This window comes from Nomascus leucogenys, chromosome 12, assembly GCF_006542625.1.
Source record: "Nomascus leucogenys isolate Asia chromosome 12, Asia_NLE_v1, whole genome shotgun sequence".
Lineage (NCBI taxonomy): Eukaryota > Metazoa > Chordata > Mammalia > Primates > Hylobatidae > Nomascus > Nomascus leucogenys.
In genome coordinates, this window is record NC_044392.1 from 40294533 (window position 1) to 40312999 (window position 18467).

The 18467-nt window shown below is 48.2% G+C and overlaps 2 protein-coding genes across 3 annotated transcripts; both read right to left on the minus strand.

Moving 5' to 3' along the window:
- Window positions 1-406: 406 nt before the first annotated feature.
- Window positions 407-4524, minus strand: FCER1G (Fc fragment of IgE receptor Ig). Its single transcript, XM_003258754.4, has 5 exons — window positions 4209-4524; window positions 1569-1660; window positions 1370-1405; window positions 923-943; window positions 407-773 (listed from the first exon to the last, which is right to left on the minus strand). The coding sequence occupies exons 1-5, from the start codon at window positions 4255-4257 to the stop codon at window positions 711-713; spliced, it is 261 nt and encodes an 86-aa protein (XP_003258802.1). The 5' UTR covers window positions 4258-4524; the 3' UTR covers window positions 407-710.
- Window positions 4525-5181: 657 nt separating this feature from the next.
- NDUFS2 (NADH:ubiquinone oxidoreductase core subunit S2) lies at window positions 5182-17489 on the minus strand. 2 transcript variants are annotated; one of them, XM_030824068.1, is made up of 14 exons: window positions 17156-17489; window positions 16095-16201; window positions 13039-13229; window positions 10328-10448; window positions 10046-10158; window positions 9710-9784; window positions 9453-9530; window positions 9228-9313; window positions 8921-9040; window positions 7161-7290; window positions 6137-6232; window positions 5877-5960; window positions 5685-5742; window positions 5182-5446 (listed from the first exon to the last, which is right to left on the minus strand). In XM_030824068.1, the coding sequence occupies exons 1-14, from the start codon at window positions 17248-17250 to the stop codon at window positions 5409-5411; spliced, it is 1392 nt and encodes a 463-aa protein (XP_030679928.1). In that variant the 5' UTR covers window positions 17251-17489; the 3' UTR covers window positions 5182-5408. The 2 variants fall into 2 exon arrangements, with proteins under 2 accessions (XP_030679928.1, XP_030679930.1); XM_030824070.1 differs by lacking the exon at window positions 16095-16201 and having other exon boundaries at window positions 17156-17278.
- Between the last annotated feature and the right edge of the window lie 978 nt (window positions 17490-18467).

The following is an 18467-nucleotide window of genomic DNA, read 5'->3' on the forward strand; positions in this document are numbered from 1 at the left end:
TAGTTACACCATCCGTTCTGCATATTTGGCTTTTCAGCTATGCTAATTCCCATATGCATGTACTGGATTGATGCTGTCTGGATTGGTGGCCATCTGGGGACACCCAGGCTCCCCAACAACCAAACCTTCGTTCAATTGTCGAACACAGAAGGCCATGCTGATGCAGAAGTCATTTCTTATGTTTCCAAATATGCCTAGACTCCCAACACACTAGTCCCTGCTCCAGCTCCATCCTCAGAGCACCTACAGGTCAAAGGTTTTTATCCCTCCCCCAGCCATAGCATTTATCCCTCAGTCGAGCAAAATAGCTCTGAAGTCCATCAGGCTGTGAGTTCTGGAACTGAAAAACTGTATCTAGTGCTTAGTAGAGACTGAATAAATATATGATAAATGGATGAATGAATGGAGTCCAGTCCATGGCAGCTTTATTGGGGGTTCTCCCTTCCCATATTTTAGCTGGAGTTGGGGATGGGGAAGAGAAGAAGGGTGGGATAAGAGAGTGAGACTAGAATATAAACATCCGTAAATAACATCTGAGCATTAGTCTTTAACAGGGAAGAGGAACCACTGGTGTATATTAATTTAGGACACGGCGTCATTATAGGGGTAGGGCCAGCTGGTGTTAATGGCATGCAGGCATATGTGATGCCAACCACGAGGGGTGGAAGAACCAGAAGCCGAAGAAGAATATGACCGCATCTATTCTAAAGCTATTGTGGTGGTTTCTCATGCTTCAGAGTCTCGTAAGTCTCCTGGTTCCTGGTGCTCAGGCCCTGGAGGTGGGAGTCAAAGGATGATCAGGAGCTGGAGCCCATTAGAGGCCCCTCCCACCTCCACAGGCCCCCCCCTCCCCTTCCAAAGATCGCTCAAAATCCCACCCTCTTCTGCTGACTTCCTGGGTGGGGGAGGCAGGCACACTTACCGTGTAAACACCATCTGATTTCTGCAGAGACAAAAGAAGCAAAACATTAAAGACCCACACCTTCTCCAGGGCCCCTCAGCATCTGCCCCACCCGGGGAGGCATGGGGGGTGGGCAGCCAGCCACCTTGGGCTAGAGGGCACTCACATGGACACTCTGGGCCATGGATACCTGTTTGCCCACATGGCTACAAGCACACATATACACCTGACATACTACATCCAAGTCTCTCACATATTTTTTGTCACTCTATGCTTGATTCTTCCCTGTCACCTGCTGAATATTTTACTTGTGGCTTGGCTAGGTAAGGTGGGAGGGAGGCCTCTGAGGTGTGTGCAGATCAGCACCTGAGAGGCACGCCCTCCCAGAGGCCCAGAAACTCAGGCGAGAGCCCCAGAAGGGCTGAGGGTCTGAAAAGTTGTCGACACCAGGTGTAGGAGGGTCCATACCTCATAGCTGGCCATAGCTGCCTTTCGCACTTGGATCTGGAATGGGGGAAAGGTTATCAGTAAAGGGTAAGTTAGTGGCCCATCCCCCTTCCCTCCAAACTTTGTGGGGGATCCCCTTTTATTCTTTCTCTTCGAATCCTTGCTGCTGCCCGCCTCCCACTTCCCCTTCCAGCCCTTACCCCACCCTGCCCAGGACTACCTTCAGTCGACAGTAGAGGAGGGTGAGAACAATTCCATACAGAAACAGGATGGCGTCCAGGATATAGCAGAGCTGAGGCTCTCCCAGGGCCGCTGAGGGGATAGAGGATGCCCATGGGGTCGGGGACATCAGGGAGGATCTGGTACTCAGAGGAGAGAAGGGAAGGGGCTCTGGAAGGTAGGACAGGGCCTAGAGGGGAGCCCGTCTAAGGGAAGAAATTCTGTTTCTCTCTGGCCTTCCACTGCCCTTACCTTTCCCTCTTCTCCCGCACCATAGGGTCGGGCTAGGATAGGAAGTGTGAGGGTTCTATTGAAATGGAACTTAGACGGACTAATAATTGAGGCCTTCCCCCTCAGCCCCCAACCTTTTCTTTTTAGCACTGTGGGTTCTTCAGGCACCATTGAGCACTTTATCCACCTCAAGGGACCCATCCGAGTCCACTGGACTGAAACCAAAACCTCAGCCAAGATGGGTAGTGGGAGGGAGAGGTAGTGGCAAATTTCAGTGAAGAAACCACAGAAGTGTCTCTACTAAGTCCTGTGACCTGTGGCTGAGGGCTGGACAGGAAGGATGTGAGCTGGGGAAGGGAGAGAAGGCAATTACTCTATCATTGGTCATCTCCTAGCCTCAGCCTTGTTGCTTTCTGTCCCACCACAAGATACTTAAATATGTTAAAAAAAAAAAAAAAAAAAAGTGTGTCTGTTTTTCCCAGACCTTACAGATACCTTTGGGCCTGAACACAAGGCTGAGGGAATGACCACAGCTATATGGATTCCAGCTCCTGTTACTCTGCCCTATTACTCACTCTCTGGGCCTCTGAGAGGGGAAGTTTTGTGCAATTTAAAAAATCAAATCAAATCAAGTCTGGGCTCCAGAGACTGCTCTCACCCCGTATCAGAGGACCAGTAGGGAACAAGTGACTAACGTCAGTCAATTGCTGACATCGGTCAAGTACTTTTTATTCTGCAACACTCTTTCACACACACGATATTGCACAAATCTTAAAACTACCCTGTGAGGGAAACATCATCATCGCCATTTTATGGGTGACGAAACCGAGGCTCGGAAAAGCTAAGTAACTCACTCAGAGCCACAGAGTTAAGTGACAGAGCTGGAACTCAAATGCAGGCTTTCTGCCTCTAAAGCCCATGCTTTCCCTCGTGCCTCAGCGGGCCTCCTCCCTCCTCATCCCACGGAAGCAGACCAGTGGCTAACTTAATACTTGCTCTCACCTTCTCAGCTAGGCTGCTGGAATTCCTCCCCAGTCATTCTCTTTCGATTTCCAGTTTCCCTGAAGTTTACTGACCTCCTCCTCCTCGACACCCAGCTGCCACCAACACACACACACCAATCCAGCACAGACAACCCAGAGTGAACGAGGAGTGAGAATTCTTAGATAGTGACTGGAGCCGTAGAGCTTCAGAGACCTTCCTATTTCTGCCTCTATTTCTCAGCTGACGCTCAGGTCTCTGGAACTGGGCATCTCATGCTGCCCACCCTCGTATCAACTGCTGTCAGAATGGAGCATTAGCAATGACCCATAGAAACAGCAATCCCGTCTGTTTGTCTTGGCTATATCCTTGCCTTACTCCCAAGCACAAGAACAGAGCCCTACCTTCCTAAAGGGTTCTGTCTCTCTCCATATATATATATATATATATATATACATATGTATGTATATATATATAAAATCTTTTTTTTTTGAGACGGAGTCTCGCTCTGTTGCCCAGGCTTAAGTGCAGTGGTGCGATATTGGCTCACTGCAACCTCCACCTCCTGGGTTCAAGTGATTCTCCTGCCTCAGCCTCCTGAGTACCTGGGATTACAGGCGCCAAGGGTGCTTTGTATATTAAACCAGCTGGAGATCAGCTCCCAGCAGACAAGACCAAAGGCACTCCATGGGAAATGCTGATCATGAGAAATGAAGCTTTTCACCAGACCAGCTCTTCATGCCATACAACCAGACCCTTCCCCTGCCACTTTCTATCAACCCTGAAAAGAGAAAAGTCAGCCAGGCACTGTAGCACTTTGGGAGGCCGAGGTGGGAGAATTGCTTGAGGCCAGGAGTTCAAGACCAATGTGGCCAACATCGCAAGACCCTGTCTTTTTTTAATAATAATAATAGCTGGGTGCAGTGGCTCACACCAGTAATCCCAGCACTTTCGGAGGTCGAGGTGGGTGGATCACTTGAGTCAGGAGTTTGAGATTACCCTGGTCAACATGATGAAACCCGGTTTCTACTGAAAATACTAAACTTAGCCGGGCGTGGTGGCGGGCGCCTGCAGTCCCAGCTACTCGGGATCCTGAGGCAGGAGAATCGCTTGAACCCAGGAGGCGGAGGTTGCAGTGAGTAGAGATTGCGCCACTGCACTCCAGCCTGGGTGACCGAGCAAGACTCCATCCCCAAAATAATAATAATAATACGGAGAAAAGTCTGGAATGAAGAAGGCAACAAGAAAGAAGGGAACTATTAGTCTAGTGCCCTGGGTCGGGGCTGGATAGGACTAGCCTCAGGGTCTCCCTATGCCCACCTACCCACTGTCAGCCTTCCTTCATCTGTGTTTGACTTGGCCCTCAGACCCAAGCTCTGGACTTCCACCCTGGAGCCAGCTCACGCTATCCCTCACCAAACCCTCTTACCTGCTTGTTCAACCAAAAGGAGTAAGAGCAAGACCACTGCTGGAATCATCTTGGGCTGGAGATCGGCCGTTCTGACAGCACTGTGCAGCTGTGCTCAGCGAGCAGTTCCCTGACCACAGAGTCCCCCCCTTCCTGCCACGCCTTCCCCCACGCTTTGGCCCCTTCCCCTTCCTGCACAAGAGACCGGGCGGCTCCCGGAAGGGCCAACTAAGGGAGTTGGGAGATCTGGGCTCTTAAGCGTCAGCCCTTCAATGACAAACTCCTAACCCATAGAATGAGGAGACTCTCACGCTCAGGAAAAGCTGTCTACATCTGCCATTTTACACTCCACCCGGTTCAGTTTTTTGGTTTTTTTTTTTTTTTTTTTTTGAGACGGAGTCTTGCTCTGTCGCCCAGGCTGGAGCGCAATGGCGCGATCTCGGCTTACCACAACCTCTGCCTCCTGGGTTCAAGCAATTCTCCTGTCTCAGCCTCCCGAGTAGCTGGGATTACAGGCATGCGCCACCACGCCCTGCTAATTTTGTATTTTTAGTAGAAACGGGGTTTCTCCATGTTGATCAGGCTGGTCTCGAACTCCTGATCTCAGGTGATCCATCCGCCTCGGCCTCCCAAGTGCTGGGATTACAGGTGTGAGCCATCGTGCCCGGCTGGTTCAGAGATTTATCTGTGCTAAACTGCCCGTCAACATTCCCTCAGACCCCACTATAGCCCTTTCCCTCCCAACTTTACCCCAGGTCTTGATTTGAGTGGTTTACCAACTTATGTGGGCACTGAGGTTTGGGCAAGGAGGTAACTGAGCGGAAAGAGGAAACGGGGAATAGAGAAGTGGAAAGGACAAGAGTCAGAGAAGGGGGTGGAGACAAGCAGGAAAAATTGCAAAGACCTGACTGAATCTAACAGGAATGGAGGATTAATGAAACACTCTTAGGTTTACAGTCCGAGTGAAGGACACTAAGATACTGAGACACTAAGATACAAGAAGTTTAGGCCTAGGGGCCGCAAGTCGGCTAATTTATTATAATTTCTCCTTTTTTAGTACATGCACAGAAAGCCTGAGAGCCAAGTGTACATGAACATGTACACACACACACACACACACACAGACACACACACACACACACACAGAGGCCAATTTCCAGTGAGGGACAGGCTCCACAGAAGAAGCTGATAGGCAGGGGGCATCAAATGCTGCTCCCCTGCTCACCGATCTACTTCTCCAAATACAATATCTTGGGTACCTAGGTGAGAGGATGGAGGAAAAAAGTGGTGTTACTTATCTTCCTGCTGTGAGGCAAAACAAACAAACAAAAAAAGTAGTGTTACCCAAGATCCAGAACCCATTACTGTGCTCAAGAGATTGAGGACCCGAGTCCATGCCATGGCCTATGGCGAACAGTAAGTGTTCTCTTTCTGTCCCCAGTGGGCATCCCGAACTCCTTTGTCTAGGATACCTCTACTACACAGTGGGGCTCGTACCTATGATGGCAACGACATCTGCCAACATGTGTCCCTTAGACATCTTGTCCAAACCAGCCTAGGGAGATTGAGATGGCAACAATATTAGGTAAGACTTGCAAGGTGGGAGGAGAAAGAAGAAGAGTTCATAAAAACCTCAACCAAGGTCAGGTTTAATTCATTGGAGTTAAAGTTACTGGGATTGATTCTTACCAGATGGGCAAAACCAGGAGCCTTGATCTTGCATCGATAAGGGCGGCTGCTGCCATCGGACACCAGGTACACCCCAAACTCTCCCTGTTCAAGGAAGAAGGTTGGGTGTCTCTACTAACATGAAGAGTATTTTTCTCTGCCAACAAAATCTCTATTCATCCTCCTGTTTTCTCTCTCAATGATGAATGAGCATTTTGTTAAACATCTATCTTTCGCTACCTACTCTACATATGGTCTTTTTCTTCCCCTCCTCTCCTCACCTTGGGAGCCTCAATGGCAGTATATGTGGCTCCTGGAGGAACTTGGTAGCCCTCAGTATACAACTTAAAGTGATGAATCAGTGACTCCATGGAAGTCTGAAGAGAGGAAACAGGGAGCATCAATAAACCATATCCAAACTCTGTCTCCTAGGCCTTCCCCCAGCACAGAAAATAATCTCTACCCTCAGGGAGACTAAAGCCACATGTCAGTCAGTAAGCAGAGAGGATACAGAATAAAACAGGAGAGCTATGGGAGATTAAGAATCTCTTATATGGCTAGGTGCGGTGACTCACGCTTGTAATTCCAGCACTTTGGGAGGCTGAGGTGGGCGGATCAAGAGGTCAGGAGTTCAAGACCAGCCTGGCCAACACAGTGAAACCCCGTCTCTACTAAAAATACAAAAATTAGCTGGGCGTGGTGGTGGGTGCCTGTAATCCCAGCTACTCAGGAGGCTAAGGCAGGAGAACCGCTTGAACCCAGGAGACAGTGGTTGCAGTGAGCTGAGATCATGCCACTGTACTCCAGCCTGGTGAAAGAGCAAGACACCGTTTCAAAAAAAAAAAAAAAATTTAAAAAATTTAAAAAAACCGAATCTCTTATTATACAGTGAATTCTCTATAAAAAGAAAACCGGGTTGGGTGTGGTGGCTCACGCCTGTAATCCCAGCACTTTGGGAGGCCAAAGATCACCTGAGGTCAGGAGTTTGAGACCACCCTGAGCAACATGGTAAAACTCTGTCTCTACTGAATACAAAAAATTAGCTTGGCGTAGTGGCATGTGCCTGTAATCCCAGCTACTTAGGAGGCTGAGGCAGAAGAATTGCTTGAACCTGGGAGGCGGAGGTTGCAGTGAGCCGAGATTGCACTCCAGTCTGGGCAATAAGAGTGAAACTCTGTCTCAAAAAAAAAAAAAAAAAAAAAAAAAAGAAAGAAAACTGAAAGGTAGGATTTAATCCAAGGATACTCCTCCCCAGCCACTGGCCCCTTTCCAACACCCCACACTTTCCCCCTCCCTGCAGCCAACCTTCATCTCTGCTCGCTTAGGTGGAGACACTTTGGCATCATCAACCTTGATCTCCCCAGGAGGCATCTTGTTTAGACACTGTGTGATAATTCTCAGGGACTGGCGCATCTCCTCCACCCGGCACAGGTACCTCAAGTAGATGAGACAGAGCAAGAGAAGAACAGTCAGAGAAGCAGGTATGGGGCTAGGAAGGATGCCCTTTGGCAAACCTCAAAAGGGTTAGGTCAACTCTCCCCACTCTTTTCTCCAAGTACAGCACCTCTGCTTGGCTTGGCCACCCATATAAACCCTGTAGTCTTTTTTTTTTTTTTTTTTGAAACAGGGTTTCACAGCTCACTGCAGCCTCGAACTCCTGGGCTCAAGTGATCCTCCCATCTCAGTCTCCAAAGTAGCTTGGATTACAGGCGTGCACCACCACATCCGAATATTTTTTGTAGAGACGAGGTTTCACTTTGCTGCCCAGGCTGATCTCCAACTTCTGAGCTCAAGCGACTGCCGGCTTTGGTCTCCCAAAGTGCTAGGATTATAGGCATGAGCCACCAAGCCCAGCCCCCTGTAATCTTTTGCTTCTACTCTCGGGTGCTTCCCCAAACCCTCTGCTTATTTTCTCAGAACACGGCCTGTAGTATTTATTTCTTTAATTACCTCCTTAAGCACTTTTTGGACCACAGAATGGGTGAGAGTCAAATGCACAAACAAAAATATACAGTAGCTACCAGGTTCAAAAAATAAAACAGACAAAAAATACACAGTAACAAATCTGACTCAGGGTGAGAAAACAGGAGGAGAATTTGTTTTTGTTTTTTGTCTTTTGTTTTTTTGAGACAGAGTCTCACTCTGTTGCCCAGGCTGGAATGCAGTGGCTCTATCTCAGCTCACTGCATCCTTCACCTCCCAGGTTCAAGCAATTCTCCTGCCTCAGCCTCCCAAGTAGCTGGACTTACAGGCATGTACCACCACACCCAGCTAATTTTTTGTATTTTTAGTAGAGATGGGGTTTCACCATGCTGGCCAGGCTGGTCTTGAATTCCTGACCTCAAGTGATCCACCCACCTTGGACTCCCAAAGTGCTGGGATTACACACGTGAGCCACTGAGTCTGGCCCAGGAGGAGAATCTGAAGCTTAGGATCTACTAGAAAGAACACTGGATCAGAAGGATTCTATTCTCGACCACTCCTGAAGAATAATCCCAGCTAATCCCTAACTTTTATGCCTCAGCTTTCTCAGCTATAAAATGCAGCCAAAGCTAGCTCCACCTAAGACAAGGATAATGTAAAGATAGAAAAAATGCCATAGGCCGGGTGTGGTGGCTCACGCCTATAATCCCAACAATTTGGGAGGCCGAGGTGGGTAGATCACCTGAGGTCAGGAGCTTGAGACCAGCCTGACCAACATGGAGAAACCCCATCTCTACTAAAAATACATAAATTAGCTGAGCATGGTGGCTCATGCCTGTAATCCCAGCTACTCAGGAGGCTGAGGGAGGAGAATCACTTGAACCCGGGAGGTGGAGGTTGCGGTGAGCTGCGATTGCACCACTGCACTCCAACCTGGGCAACAAGAGCGAAACTCCATCTCAAAAAAGAAAAAAATAAGTAAGATTCCATATATGTGAAAGTGTTTTGAGAGCAACCTCGTCTAACACACACAAGAGCTCCCACAGACACTGAGAAGTAGGGTAAAGAAGGAAGTGGCAAAGAGAAGAGTGAGACAGGGGAAACTAGCTGGAATATCAGCCAAGAAACGATTGGGGCCTTACCTATCATAGCAGTCCCCTCGAGAACCAACAGGAACATCAAACTCAACCTGGTCGTAAACATCATAGGGCTGCGTCTTCCGCAGGTCCCACTGGATGCCTGAGCCCCGAAGCATCACTCCACTGTGGAGAGCATAATGGGAATAAGGGCCACTCTCCACAAACTAAGTAAGGAGGCTCATTCTTGTTGATCCTTCACATTCAGGGTATGACTAGGAGGATGCCAACAAGTCTTCAAAGACAAGATCTTAGGCTGGAACTCCCCCACTCCCATCCCCACTCCTAAGGAGAGAAGTTGTATTCCCCTCACCTAAAACCATAGTTAAGTGCTTCTTCTGCTGTTACAACCCCAATGTCAATTGTCCGATTTCGCCAGATCCTATTGTTGGTCAGCAACTATTGATCAAGAAAACTGGTGTGTTAATACTCTTCCTCACACTCTTCAAATATCTCTGTATTTTTTTACAACTGGGGAATAAAACCCCACAAGCCCTTCTTGTGGGGGAGAGATTTTTCCCATTGACTCCTAGCTTACCTCCTCCAACTCATCAAGCCGAAGAGAGAAGTTCTTAGAAAACTGATAAATGTCATCCATAAGCCCAAGGGGTAGGTCCTAGAAGTCAAACGGAGGTGCTATTGAATGTGGCATAGCCTTCGCTAAGGAGAGCCCTCTCAGCACCCCCTCCCCCAGGGATACAGGTTTGGAGTTTCCATCATCCAGCACTGCCCTCCAGTGGCCACAGGGAAAATAGGCCTGGGCTGGACATCGGGGGAAGCCGGGGACCTGCTCACCTGGTGCACTCCTCCTGGCCGGATATAAGCAGCATGCATTCGGGCTCCAGACACTCGCTCGTAGAACTCAAACATCTTCATAGAACGTGCTGGGAATTAGTGTCAAAGTCCCAGGCTCCCAGGTCCTATGATGGCCTACTCCCCCACCTTCTGCCTTCTTGTGCCCAACCAGCCCCTCATGATATAGTTTCTACAAATATAACCCAAGTTAAACATACCTTTTCCCTCCAAATGTTCTCCCATGTTCTCTCTCTTCTTTTAATCTCCTGTCTCCTTTATACCTTCTCTACTTCCTGCACTTCCTTCCCTATTCCTATCCTTTCCTCCCGCTCTTACCTTCTCCCTTTCTTCAAACAGCCAGAAGAAAGGGGTCATGGCCCCAAGGTCCAGGGCATGTGTGGTCACAGCCATGATGTGGTTCAACAGCCGTGTGATTTCTCCAAACAGCACTGTGAAGACAAGGACAAGACAGGATATAGGAGCCAAGCACTGAGGCGGACAGAGAGGTCTGGGCAGAGCCTGGAGTCTGAGCACTAAGCTGGGGTTCAACGGGGAAGTGGTGGAAAAGGCACTACGCTGTGCTCACAGTGGGCCACAGAAAAAGCCGGTGTGACATACCTCGGATCCACTGTGCCCGAGGAGGAGGCCGGATGTTTAGCAACTTCTCCACAGCTAGAGAATAGGCTTGTTCGTTACACATCATGGACACATAGTCTAGCCGGTCAAAGTATGGAAGGGCCTGGGAAGAGGGAGGAATGTGGGTCACATCTAACAGGCTCAGGAGCCCACAGTCTGGCTGCCTGAAGCCTTGCTCTCAGGGGGCACCAGAAGTTGGTGCTGTATAAGCCTTTCTAGTCTCAGAAGCCCCAACAAGGCAGGTAAAATATCCCAAAAACCAGTAGTATTCTGGTAAATGTTTAAAAACTGGCTCTCCAAAGTGAGGGAGGACTCTGATTTGTCGTGTTTGCCAATTTCCATGGTAAAAATACTCCCACAATGGCCAATTTTAAGTTACCAATATCATGTAACTGAATGCAGCATTGGGAAGAGTACCACACCATTATACAGTATTTCCACCATACAGACACATTCAAAGCAAATACCTCAAAGGCAGAGCATGGTAAAATAATAAAGTGATGAGCTTTGAATATTTAATCTTACCTTTGCTTTTAATATAATGTATTAAATCATAAGCTTATATAAATTAATTTCTAACAATGGCTACGTTCAACTGGCTCACAAAACTCCTGAAAATTTAACAACTGCACTCTTGCAAGCCAGTATGAGCTAGCTCCAGGACACCACTGTCAAGAGTCCTTGGCCAGGCACATGGCTCACGCCTGTAATCCCAACACTTTGGGAGGCCGAGGTGGGTGGATCACTTGAGGTCAGGAGTTTGAGACCAGCCTGACCAACATGGAGAAACCCCGTCTCTACTAAAAATACAAAATTAGCCAGGCGTGGTGGTGCATGCCTGTAATCCCAGCTACTTGGGAGGCTGAGGCAGGAAAATCACTTGAACCCAGGAGGCAGAGGTTGCAGTGAGACAAGATTATGCCACTGCATTCTAGCCTAGGCAACAAGAGCAAAACTCCATCTCAAAAAATAATAAAAATTTAAAAAACTGACATACTGGCCAGGCGCGGTGGCTCACACCTATAATCCCAGCACTTTGGGAGGCCAAGTCTGGGTGGCTCATGAGGTCAGGAGTTTGAGACCAGCCTGGCCAACATGGTGAAACCCCATCTCTACTAAAAATATAGAAATTAGCTGGGCATGGTGGTGGGCACCTGTAATCCCAGCTATTTGGGAGGCTGAGGAACAAGAATCGCTTGAACCTGGGAGATAGAGTTTGCAGTGAGCCAAGATGGTACTATTACACTCCAGCCTGGGCAACAAGAGGAAACTCCATCTCAAAAAAAAAAAAAAAAAATTAGCCAAGCATGGTGGTGCGTGCCTATAATCCCAGCTACTCCGGGAGCTGAAACAGAATTGCTTAAACTCGGGAGGCAGAGGTTGCAGTCAGCCAAGATCACGCCACTGCACTCCAGCCTGGGCGACAGAGCAAGACTCCATTTCAGGGGAAAAAACAAAACAAACAAAAAACCTGAGATACTGAAGGAGAAAGGCAATCAGTCTTAAGAGTATCTGGGAGGGTTTTTTTTTTTTTTTAATCTTTTTTTTTTTTGAGACAGAGTCTTGCTCTGTTGCCCAGGCGCTGGAGTGCAGTAGCACGATCTTGGCTCACTGCAACCTCTGCCTCCCAGGTTCAAGTGATTCTCCTACAGGCGCACACCATCACGTCTCGCTAATTTTTGTATTTTTAGTAGAGATGGGGTTTCACCTTGTTGGCCAGGCTGGTCTCGAACTCCTGACCTCAAGTAATCCACCTGCTTCGGCCTCCCAAAGTGCTGAGATTACAGGCGTGAGCCACCACGCCCAGCCAGAGTGAGGTATTTAAGGAAGACAGAGCATCAGGTAGAAATGGTCCTTCCTCCAGAATGCCAAAAAGCCAAGTTGTAACTGCCTGCTGAACCAGCTTCAGCTTCCAGGAAGAGGGTGGAGCTAAGACGCTACTAGCTGGGACAGCCTGTTCTTATTCTGATGTCACTGTGACGGGGGCTAATGCTACAGGGGTTAACCCATAGACTCCGGGACCAGAAACTGTCATCGCCGAGGCTCTCTTGGGGAATCACATTCTAGTCACTGTTCACCCCGACACTGGGCTGGATCTAAATCCTAATCCTACCATCCTGTTATCAGGACCTTTCTTCATGACAGTAAGAAAAAAACTTCAGATTCCTATTAGAGATCCAACTCCTTCAAATCTGACCTTCATCATTTGGGTCATACAGTCCTCCTAAAAATGGCAAACTCTGTCATAAACCCCCTCTCAGTTGCTCTGACTCATTGAATGTTTTGAAAACAAACGTAGACAGCTGGAAGATACAAGAATCAGCTGTTAAACTTAGCGAGCTAACGTCTTTTCTCTTTCTCTGCCCCTAGGGACACTGGCTTTGACGCACTAGTCTAACATAAGAGCAGGGAAACTGAGGCACTCAAGTAATGGCAAAGGGGCCAGCCAAAAAGTCAGCCAGAGAAAAGCTGAGTATAGCTCCAGCTTCAAAGCACTGCTGCTGAATAAACCAAATCCTAATGACTCAAGCATCCCCTGCCACTTCCCTCCATCCACCCAACCAAGAGTAACCTCAACCGGTTACTCCTCTCAACACCTTCCTCCCCTCACGTTTTAAGGGCAGCAAACTGGCAAAGCCCCAGGCTTAAGCAACCCCAGATCCCGCCAAAAGGCTCCCGTTCGCTCCCCACACCTGAAGATAGGTCTTGTATTCAATGAGCTTCTCAGTGCCTCGGTGCAGGAGCCCGATGTGAGGATCACACTTCCGCACCATCTCCCCACTCAATTCCATCACTAGTCGCAGGACACCATGCGCTGCTGGGTGCTGGGGCCCAAAGTTCAGGGTCATGTTCTTCACAATTGTGTCGTTTGGAGGGTCCACATCTGAGAAGTAGGAAATAGTTCAGAGCCACATGGTTATTCCCTTGGGAGCCCCCAAAAGACAGCAAGGAGTTAGCCTCTCCCTACAGATTTTCTAACTCACCATTCCATACTTTATTTCCTAATCTCCACTATAACCAGGAAGAGGACCCTTAGATGGGGAAAAGGAAGATCTAAACTTTCTGAAGACAGACACCATGAATCTCACTCTATGTCTCCTAGAATACCTTTTTTTTTCATGGTTCATAGTCAGTGTGCATAGAATATCTTTTTAATAATAGATAACACTTATATCGCTTTATTATGTGCCAGGCACTACCTTAGGCACTTTAATTGATTTAATTCTTACAACAACTGTTATGAGTAATAGGTACTATCATTATCCCCATTTTATTGGATAAACTGAGGCCATGGAGCGTAAATGACTTTTCCAGGATCACAAAACTAGTAAGTGGCAGAACCAGGATTTTAACCCAGCCTGTTTAGCTCCAGGATCCAAACATCTTAACTACTATGATATACAGCTCTCCAAATGTATCCAATGAATGGCCAACCAGTCAGGAAATGTATACCTAATGCTTACTCCCACTAAATGAACTTTTACCCTCAAGAAAATTACCTTTTTTTTTTTTTTTTTTTGAGACAGAGTCTCACTCTGCACCCAGGCTGGAGTGCAGTGGCACCATCTCGGCTCACTGCAACCTCTGCCTGCCAGGTTCAAGCAATTCTCCTGCGTCAGCCTCCAGAGTAGCTGGGACTACAGGCGCATGCCACCATGCCCACCTAATCTGAAGCTTACATTTTAATTTGGGAAAGAAGTACATGTGAAAAACTAGGAACAGAGGTCAAATTTATAAGTAACCAAGAAAGTGCCTTAGCCATTAAGTTTTTAAAAGAAGGAAAGAACACTGCAAAGACTTCATGTAGGTAGGATCTGAGCTTAAATATAGGAAATGATTTAGATAGCTAGAAGGGAGAAGAGGCATTCCAGGCTATGAAATCAACATGGGCCAAATCTTAGAAACAAGGAAGTAAACATCCGTGGAACTCTTATTGGGACTTCCCAAGAGAGGGACGATAAGTATTGGGACAAAGCAGGGGGTAGTGGTTCAATTATCTGTACATATCATTAATAACAATGAACACTTATAGGGGACTTACATGTGCCAGGCACATGTTATCTCATTTAATCCTTAAAATAATGCTATAAATAGATGCTTTATTCACTGGTAAATTGAGAGTGGAGATTTGAAACCAGAGCCCATCTTTTCCACCAAAATTCTTCATCATGGGCTTTGGAGTCTGACAGACCCGAGTACAAATCTGCCTGTGTGTCCTTAACTTTTTTTTTTTTTTTGAGATAGTCTTGCCCTGTCACCCAGGCTGGAGTGCAATGGTGCGATGTCAGTTCACTGCAACCTCTGCCTCCCAGGTTCAAGTGATTCTCCTGCCTCAGCCTCCTCAGTAGCTAGAATTACAGGTGTGTGCCGCCACACCTGGCTAATTTCTGTATTTTTAGTAGAGGCGGGGTTTCACCATGTTGGCCAGGCTGGTCTTGAACTCCTGACCTAAGGTCATCTGCCCGCCTTGGCCTCCCAAAGTGCTGGGATTACAGGTGTGAGCCGCTGTGCCCGGCCTTTAATCAAGTTTTAATCTCCCTAGACCATAATTTCCTCACGACTGGGGTAATACTCTCATAGAGCTGTTGTAAAGATTAAACAAAATAATGCATACAAAAATGTTTGGCGAATGGTAAGCACTCAGCTATTGTTACTGTAAGTTTGTGGAAAGTAACTGGAAGTGTCTTTGAAGGTTTTTGAGCAAGAATACGAATAACATGGTAAAATAATGTTTGGGGAAGATGAAGGTGATGACATTGTATAGGATAGATGGAAAGGGGACAACATCAGTGGCAAAAACTCAGTGAATAGACTCCTAAAATAATCAGGGTCTAATACAAGATAAATCTGAATAATGGCAATGAAAATTAAAAGGGAGAGATGACCAGATATGGGACATTATGAAAGTATCTACATGGTTTGGTAACTTACTGGACATAGACATGGAGGGCAAGATAAAACAGCCAAAGATGACTAAAAAGTTTCAATCCTGAGGGATTAGGAGAATGAGGGTGCCACTGATCAAAATCAAAAGTCAAAAGGAAGAGCTACTTTTGATAGGAAAAAAAATGGTTTGTATTCACATAGGTTTCATTTGGTTACCAACGGGAAAACCACCACCTTGTCTGGAGAGGGAGATAATGTAGTGAACCTGAAATGTATTGAACATGGGAAAAGCTGGGATTAAGGTTTAAATTGGTAGGGACTTTTGGGTATTTACTGGGACGCATTCTTTATTTTCTTCTGCAACATCCTTCCTTTCCTTCTCTACTTCACAAATACCTGTTTTTATCACTATTATGTCTGTTTAATTTCGTGGTGAAAGAAGCAAACAGGATAGGGGCTAAAATTTGCCTAAGGCAGAGAGCTCAAGAGCACTTAGAAATCAGCTGGAGGCCAGGCATGGTGGCTCAAGCCTGTATCTCAGCACTTTGGGAGGCTGAGCTGGGAGGATTACCTAAGGCCAGGAGTTTGAAACCAGCCTGGTCAACATAGCAAGACTCTGTCTCTACAAAAGGAAAACTTTCAAAATTAGCGGGTTGTGGTGGCACAGGCGTGTTGCAGCTTTCTGGGGAGGCTGAGACAGAAGGTTGCCTTGAGCCCAGAAGTTCAAGGCTACAGTGAGCCACTTTCGCACCACTGCACTCCAGCCAGGGAAACAGAGGGAAACACTGTCTCAAAAAACGAAAAGGAGATCAGCTGGGGGCAGGGATGGGTGTGAGTTGGGACAGCAACTCTGGTCACTCACCATTCCAAGGTGGAGGCTTCCAGTGGGCTGTTTCTTTGCTTGGGTACATAACAGCTCCCCCAAACTGCTGTGCCCATTCCACATCTGGCTGCCACTGCCGAACACCTCTGGGGATTTAAAGACAGATCCTAGACAAAGGGCCTGAACAGTGTTTGGTTCCTGTGTTCCCATTCACTCTCAAAGGGACCCAGGAAGGATGTCCTGTGTTTTTTTGTTGTTGTTGTTGTTTTTTTTTTGAGACTGGGTTTCACTCTTGTTGCCCAGGCTGGAGTGCAATGGCGTGATTTCGGCTCACTGAAACCTCCACCTCCCGGGTTCAAGCGATTCTCCTGCTTCAGCCTCCCAAGTAGCTGAGATTACAGGCATGCGCCACCAAGCCCGGCTAATTTTGTATTTTTAGTAAAGACGGGGGTTTCTTTATTTTGGTCAGGATGGTCTCGAACTCCCGACCTCAGATGATCTGCCCGCCTAGGCCTCCCAAAGTGCTGAGATTACAGGTGTGGGCCACCGTGCCCGGCCAATGTCCTGGATTTTTTAATGCCAAGTCACTGATCTGAAGTTAATGTAGCTTCGGCAAAATAAGCTGGAACTCTAGAGGTTCCATTCCTTCTAACAAATTATTCCTGGAATAACTCCACCCAACACCCCTGGGCATGCAAGGTTGGGATCCTAGCTTCTTCATATTTTCATCATATTGATATTACCAACCAGGTGAATATGAACGAGAAAAGTGTTTGTTCAAGGTCAACGACAGACAGACAGCGAGCATTCTGGCTCTTTGGCTGAGCTCTACTCAGGTATGACAGGAGAGGTGCATTCAAATTACTGAAGCTAAAAAGCAGAGCCTCCCACTCCGCTGATTTCACCTCTGGACGAACGAACTCTAGACCCTCTCCCCTCCCTCGCCAGAGTGGGCGCCACTGTATCCCGTAGCCCAAGAAATCAGAGATGGACTATGGGGTCACAGGCTTGGGTTATTCTTTTCTGGGGGAGTAAAGCGTCCCCAACCTGAGAAACCCTAGCCTTGGAGAAAGTGTGTCGAGGGCTGCCCTCGATCTCACCTGCTGGGCTGAATCTGCAATCGGACTCCAGCCCCAGGCCGCAGCACCTGAGCCGCGACGCCCCGGAGGCCGCACAAAGCCCTCAGCGCCGCCATCTTACTCCGGCTGCAGACTGCGGGAAGGAGAACCGGGCGGAAGTGACTCCAGCGCGCCTCCTTGTTGGCTTCTCACCTATTCGCACAGTGAAGCCGCCCTCTTGGAAGCTGGCAGGGTCGTTTACCGTCGAACTGACAACATCCGGGTCCTGTGACTCGGCTTCACTTGCGTTTAGATAGCAGGGACTGCAGTCATCTTTACTGAGGGCGGTTCCTCCCACAGCTCCTGGCTGGCTTTTCTAGGAGCGAGCAAGGGAAAATTGCCGTTCCTGCGTGGGGCAAATACTTCGGGCTGTCTCGCCGAGCCCGCCTGCGTATCTTGGAAACGCGCGGCGCTTCCTTCCCTATTCCCTTCCGCCTTGGCCGCCCTCCTGCTTTAGTCCTGCTCTCGGATTGTATCTGAGCCCTGCCCTTATAGGGTAGCCCCAGGCTTTGCCAATTACTTTCCCATCAGAGAATCCAAAAGACAGGAGTTGGGAAAGCCAGCTAATTTCCAGATGTCATAAATTGAGATTGGAGAAAGGAGCCTAAGTGGGGCTGGGCGGGTCTGAGAGCTCCCGCCAAACCAAAACAAAAAAGAATAGGATGCCAAGGCCGCCGGCATTGGTGGTGCGGAGGGGAGTGTCGGGGTGTGTAGGAGCCACCCCATCCCAGATGGGGGAGTGGAGGTCCTCTGTGGGTGACCCTGACATCCGCCAGGCTTCCCGAACCTACAGACTCACAGACCCAGGAAGCGCCCTTAGAGATGCCTCACACCCCACTTCCGTCTTGCGTCAGCCTCTTTTCCCTAACGTCTTTCTGACCCTGCTATAGCCCTCCTGGGTAATGGCCAACAGCATGGAAATGTAGTAGCACCAGGAGTCTGATCACAATTCTGTACGGACAAAGACTTTTCCAGCCTTAGGGGCTAGTTCCGGTTTTCTCCCTCTGCCTCTAAGCCCAACTCCAGCAGGGCCACCCACCCGTAGAGTTTGTACAACTCTCCAACTGAGCTTGGAAAGAGGCCTTCCCCAGATATCCCCTAGACAGGATCCCTGGGACACAGCCCACCAGCAGCGCAGCAGGGTGAGGCAAACAGACCAGGACGCAGAGACGGAGGAATTCTTCACTGCAGAGAAAGAGGGGAAAGCCAGACTTCTGGCCTGGGAATTGACCTAATGGGAACTGTACCAAAGGGTGGGGCCAGATCCTTAGCTGTGGGAACTGACCAGGACCTG

Excerpts from the sequence above, each read along its gene's own strand:
- NDUFS2 (XM_030824068.1), bottom strand. The coding sequence starts at position 17,250 with ATGGCGGCGCTGAGGGCTTTGTGCGGCCTCCGGGGCGTCGCGGCTCAG. Across the intron at positions 13,230-16,094 it reads GAAGCCTCCACCTTGGAATG|ATGTGGACCCTCCAAACGAC; the intron begins GTGAGTGACCAG and ends CCTACTTCTCAG. Across the intron at positions 5,447-5,684 it reads AGATGTCGTTGCCATCATAG|GTACCCAAGATATTGTATTT; the intron begins GTACGAGCCCCA and ends CCTCTCACCTAG.
- FCER1G (XM_003258754.4), bottom strand. The coding sequence starts at position 4,257 with ATGATTCCAGCAGTGGTCTTGCTCTTACTCCTTTTGGTTGAACAAGCA. Across the intron at positions 1,406-1,568 it reads TCCTCTACTGTCGACTGAAG|ATCCAAGTGCGAAAGGCAGC; the intron begins GTAGTCCTGGGC and ends CCCCCATTCCAG. Across the intron at positions 944-1,369 it reads CAGCTATGGCCAGCTATGAG|AAATCAGATGGTGTTTACAC; the intron begins GTATGGACCCTC and ends TTGTCTCTGCAG.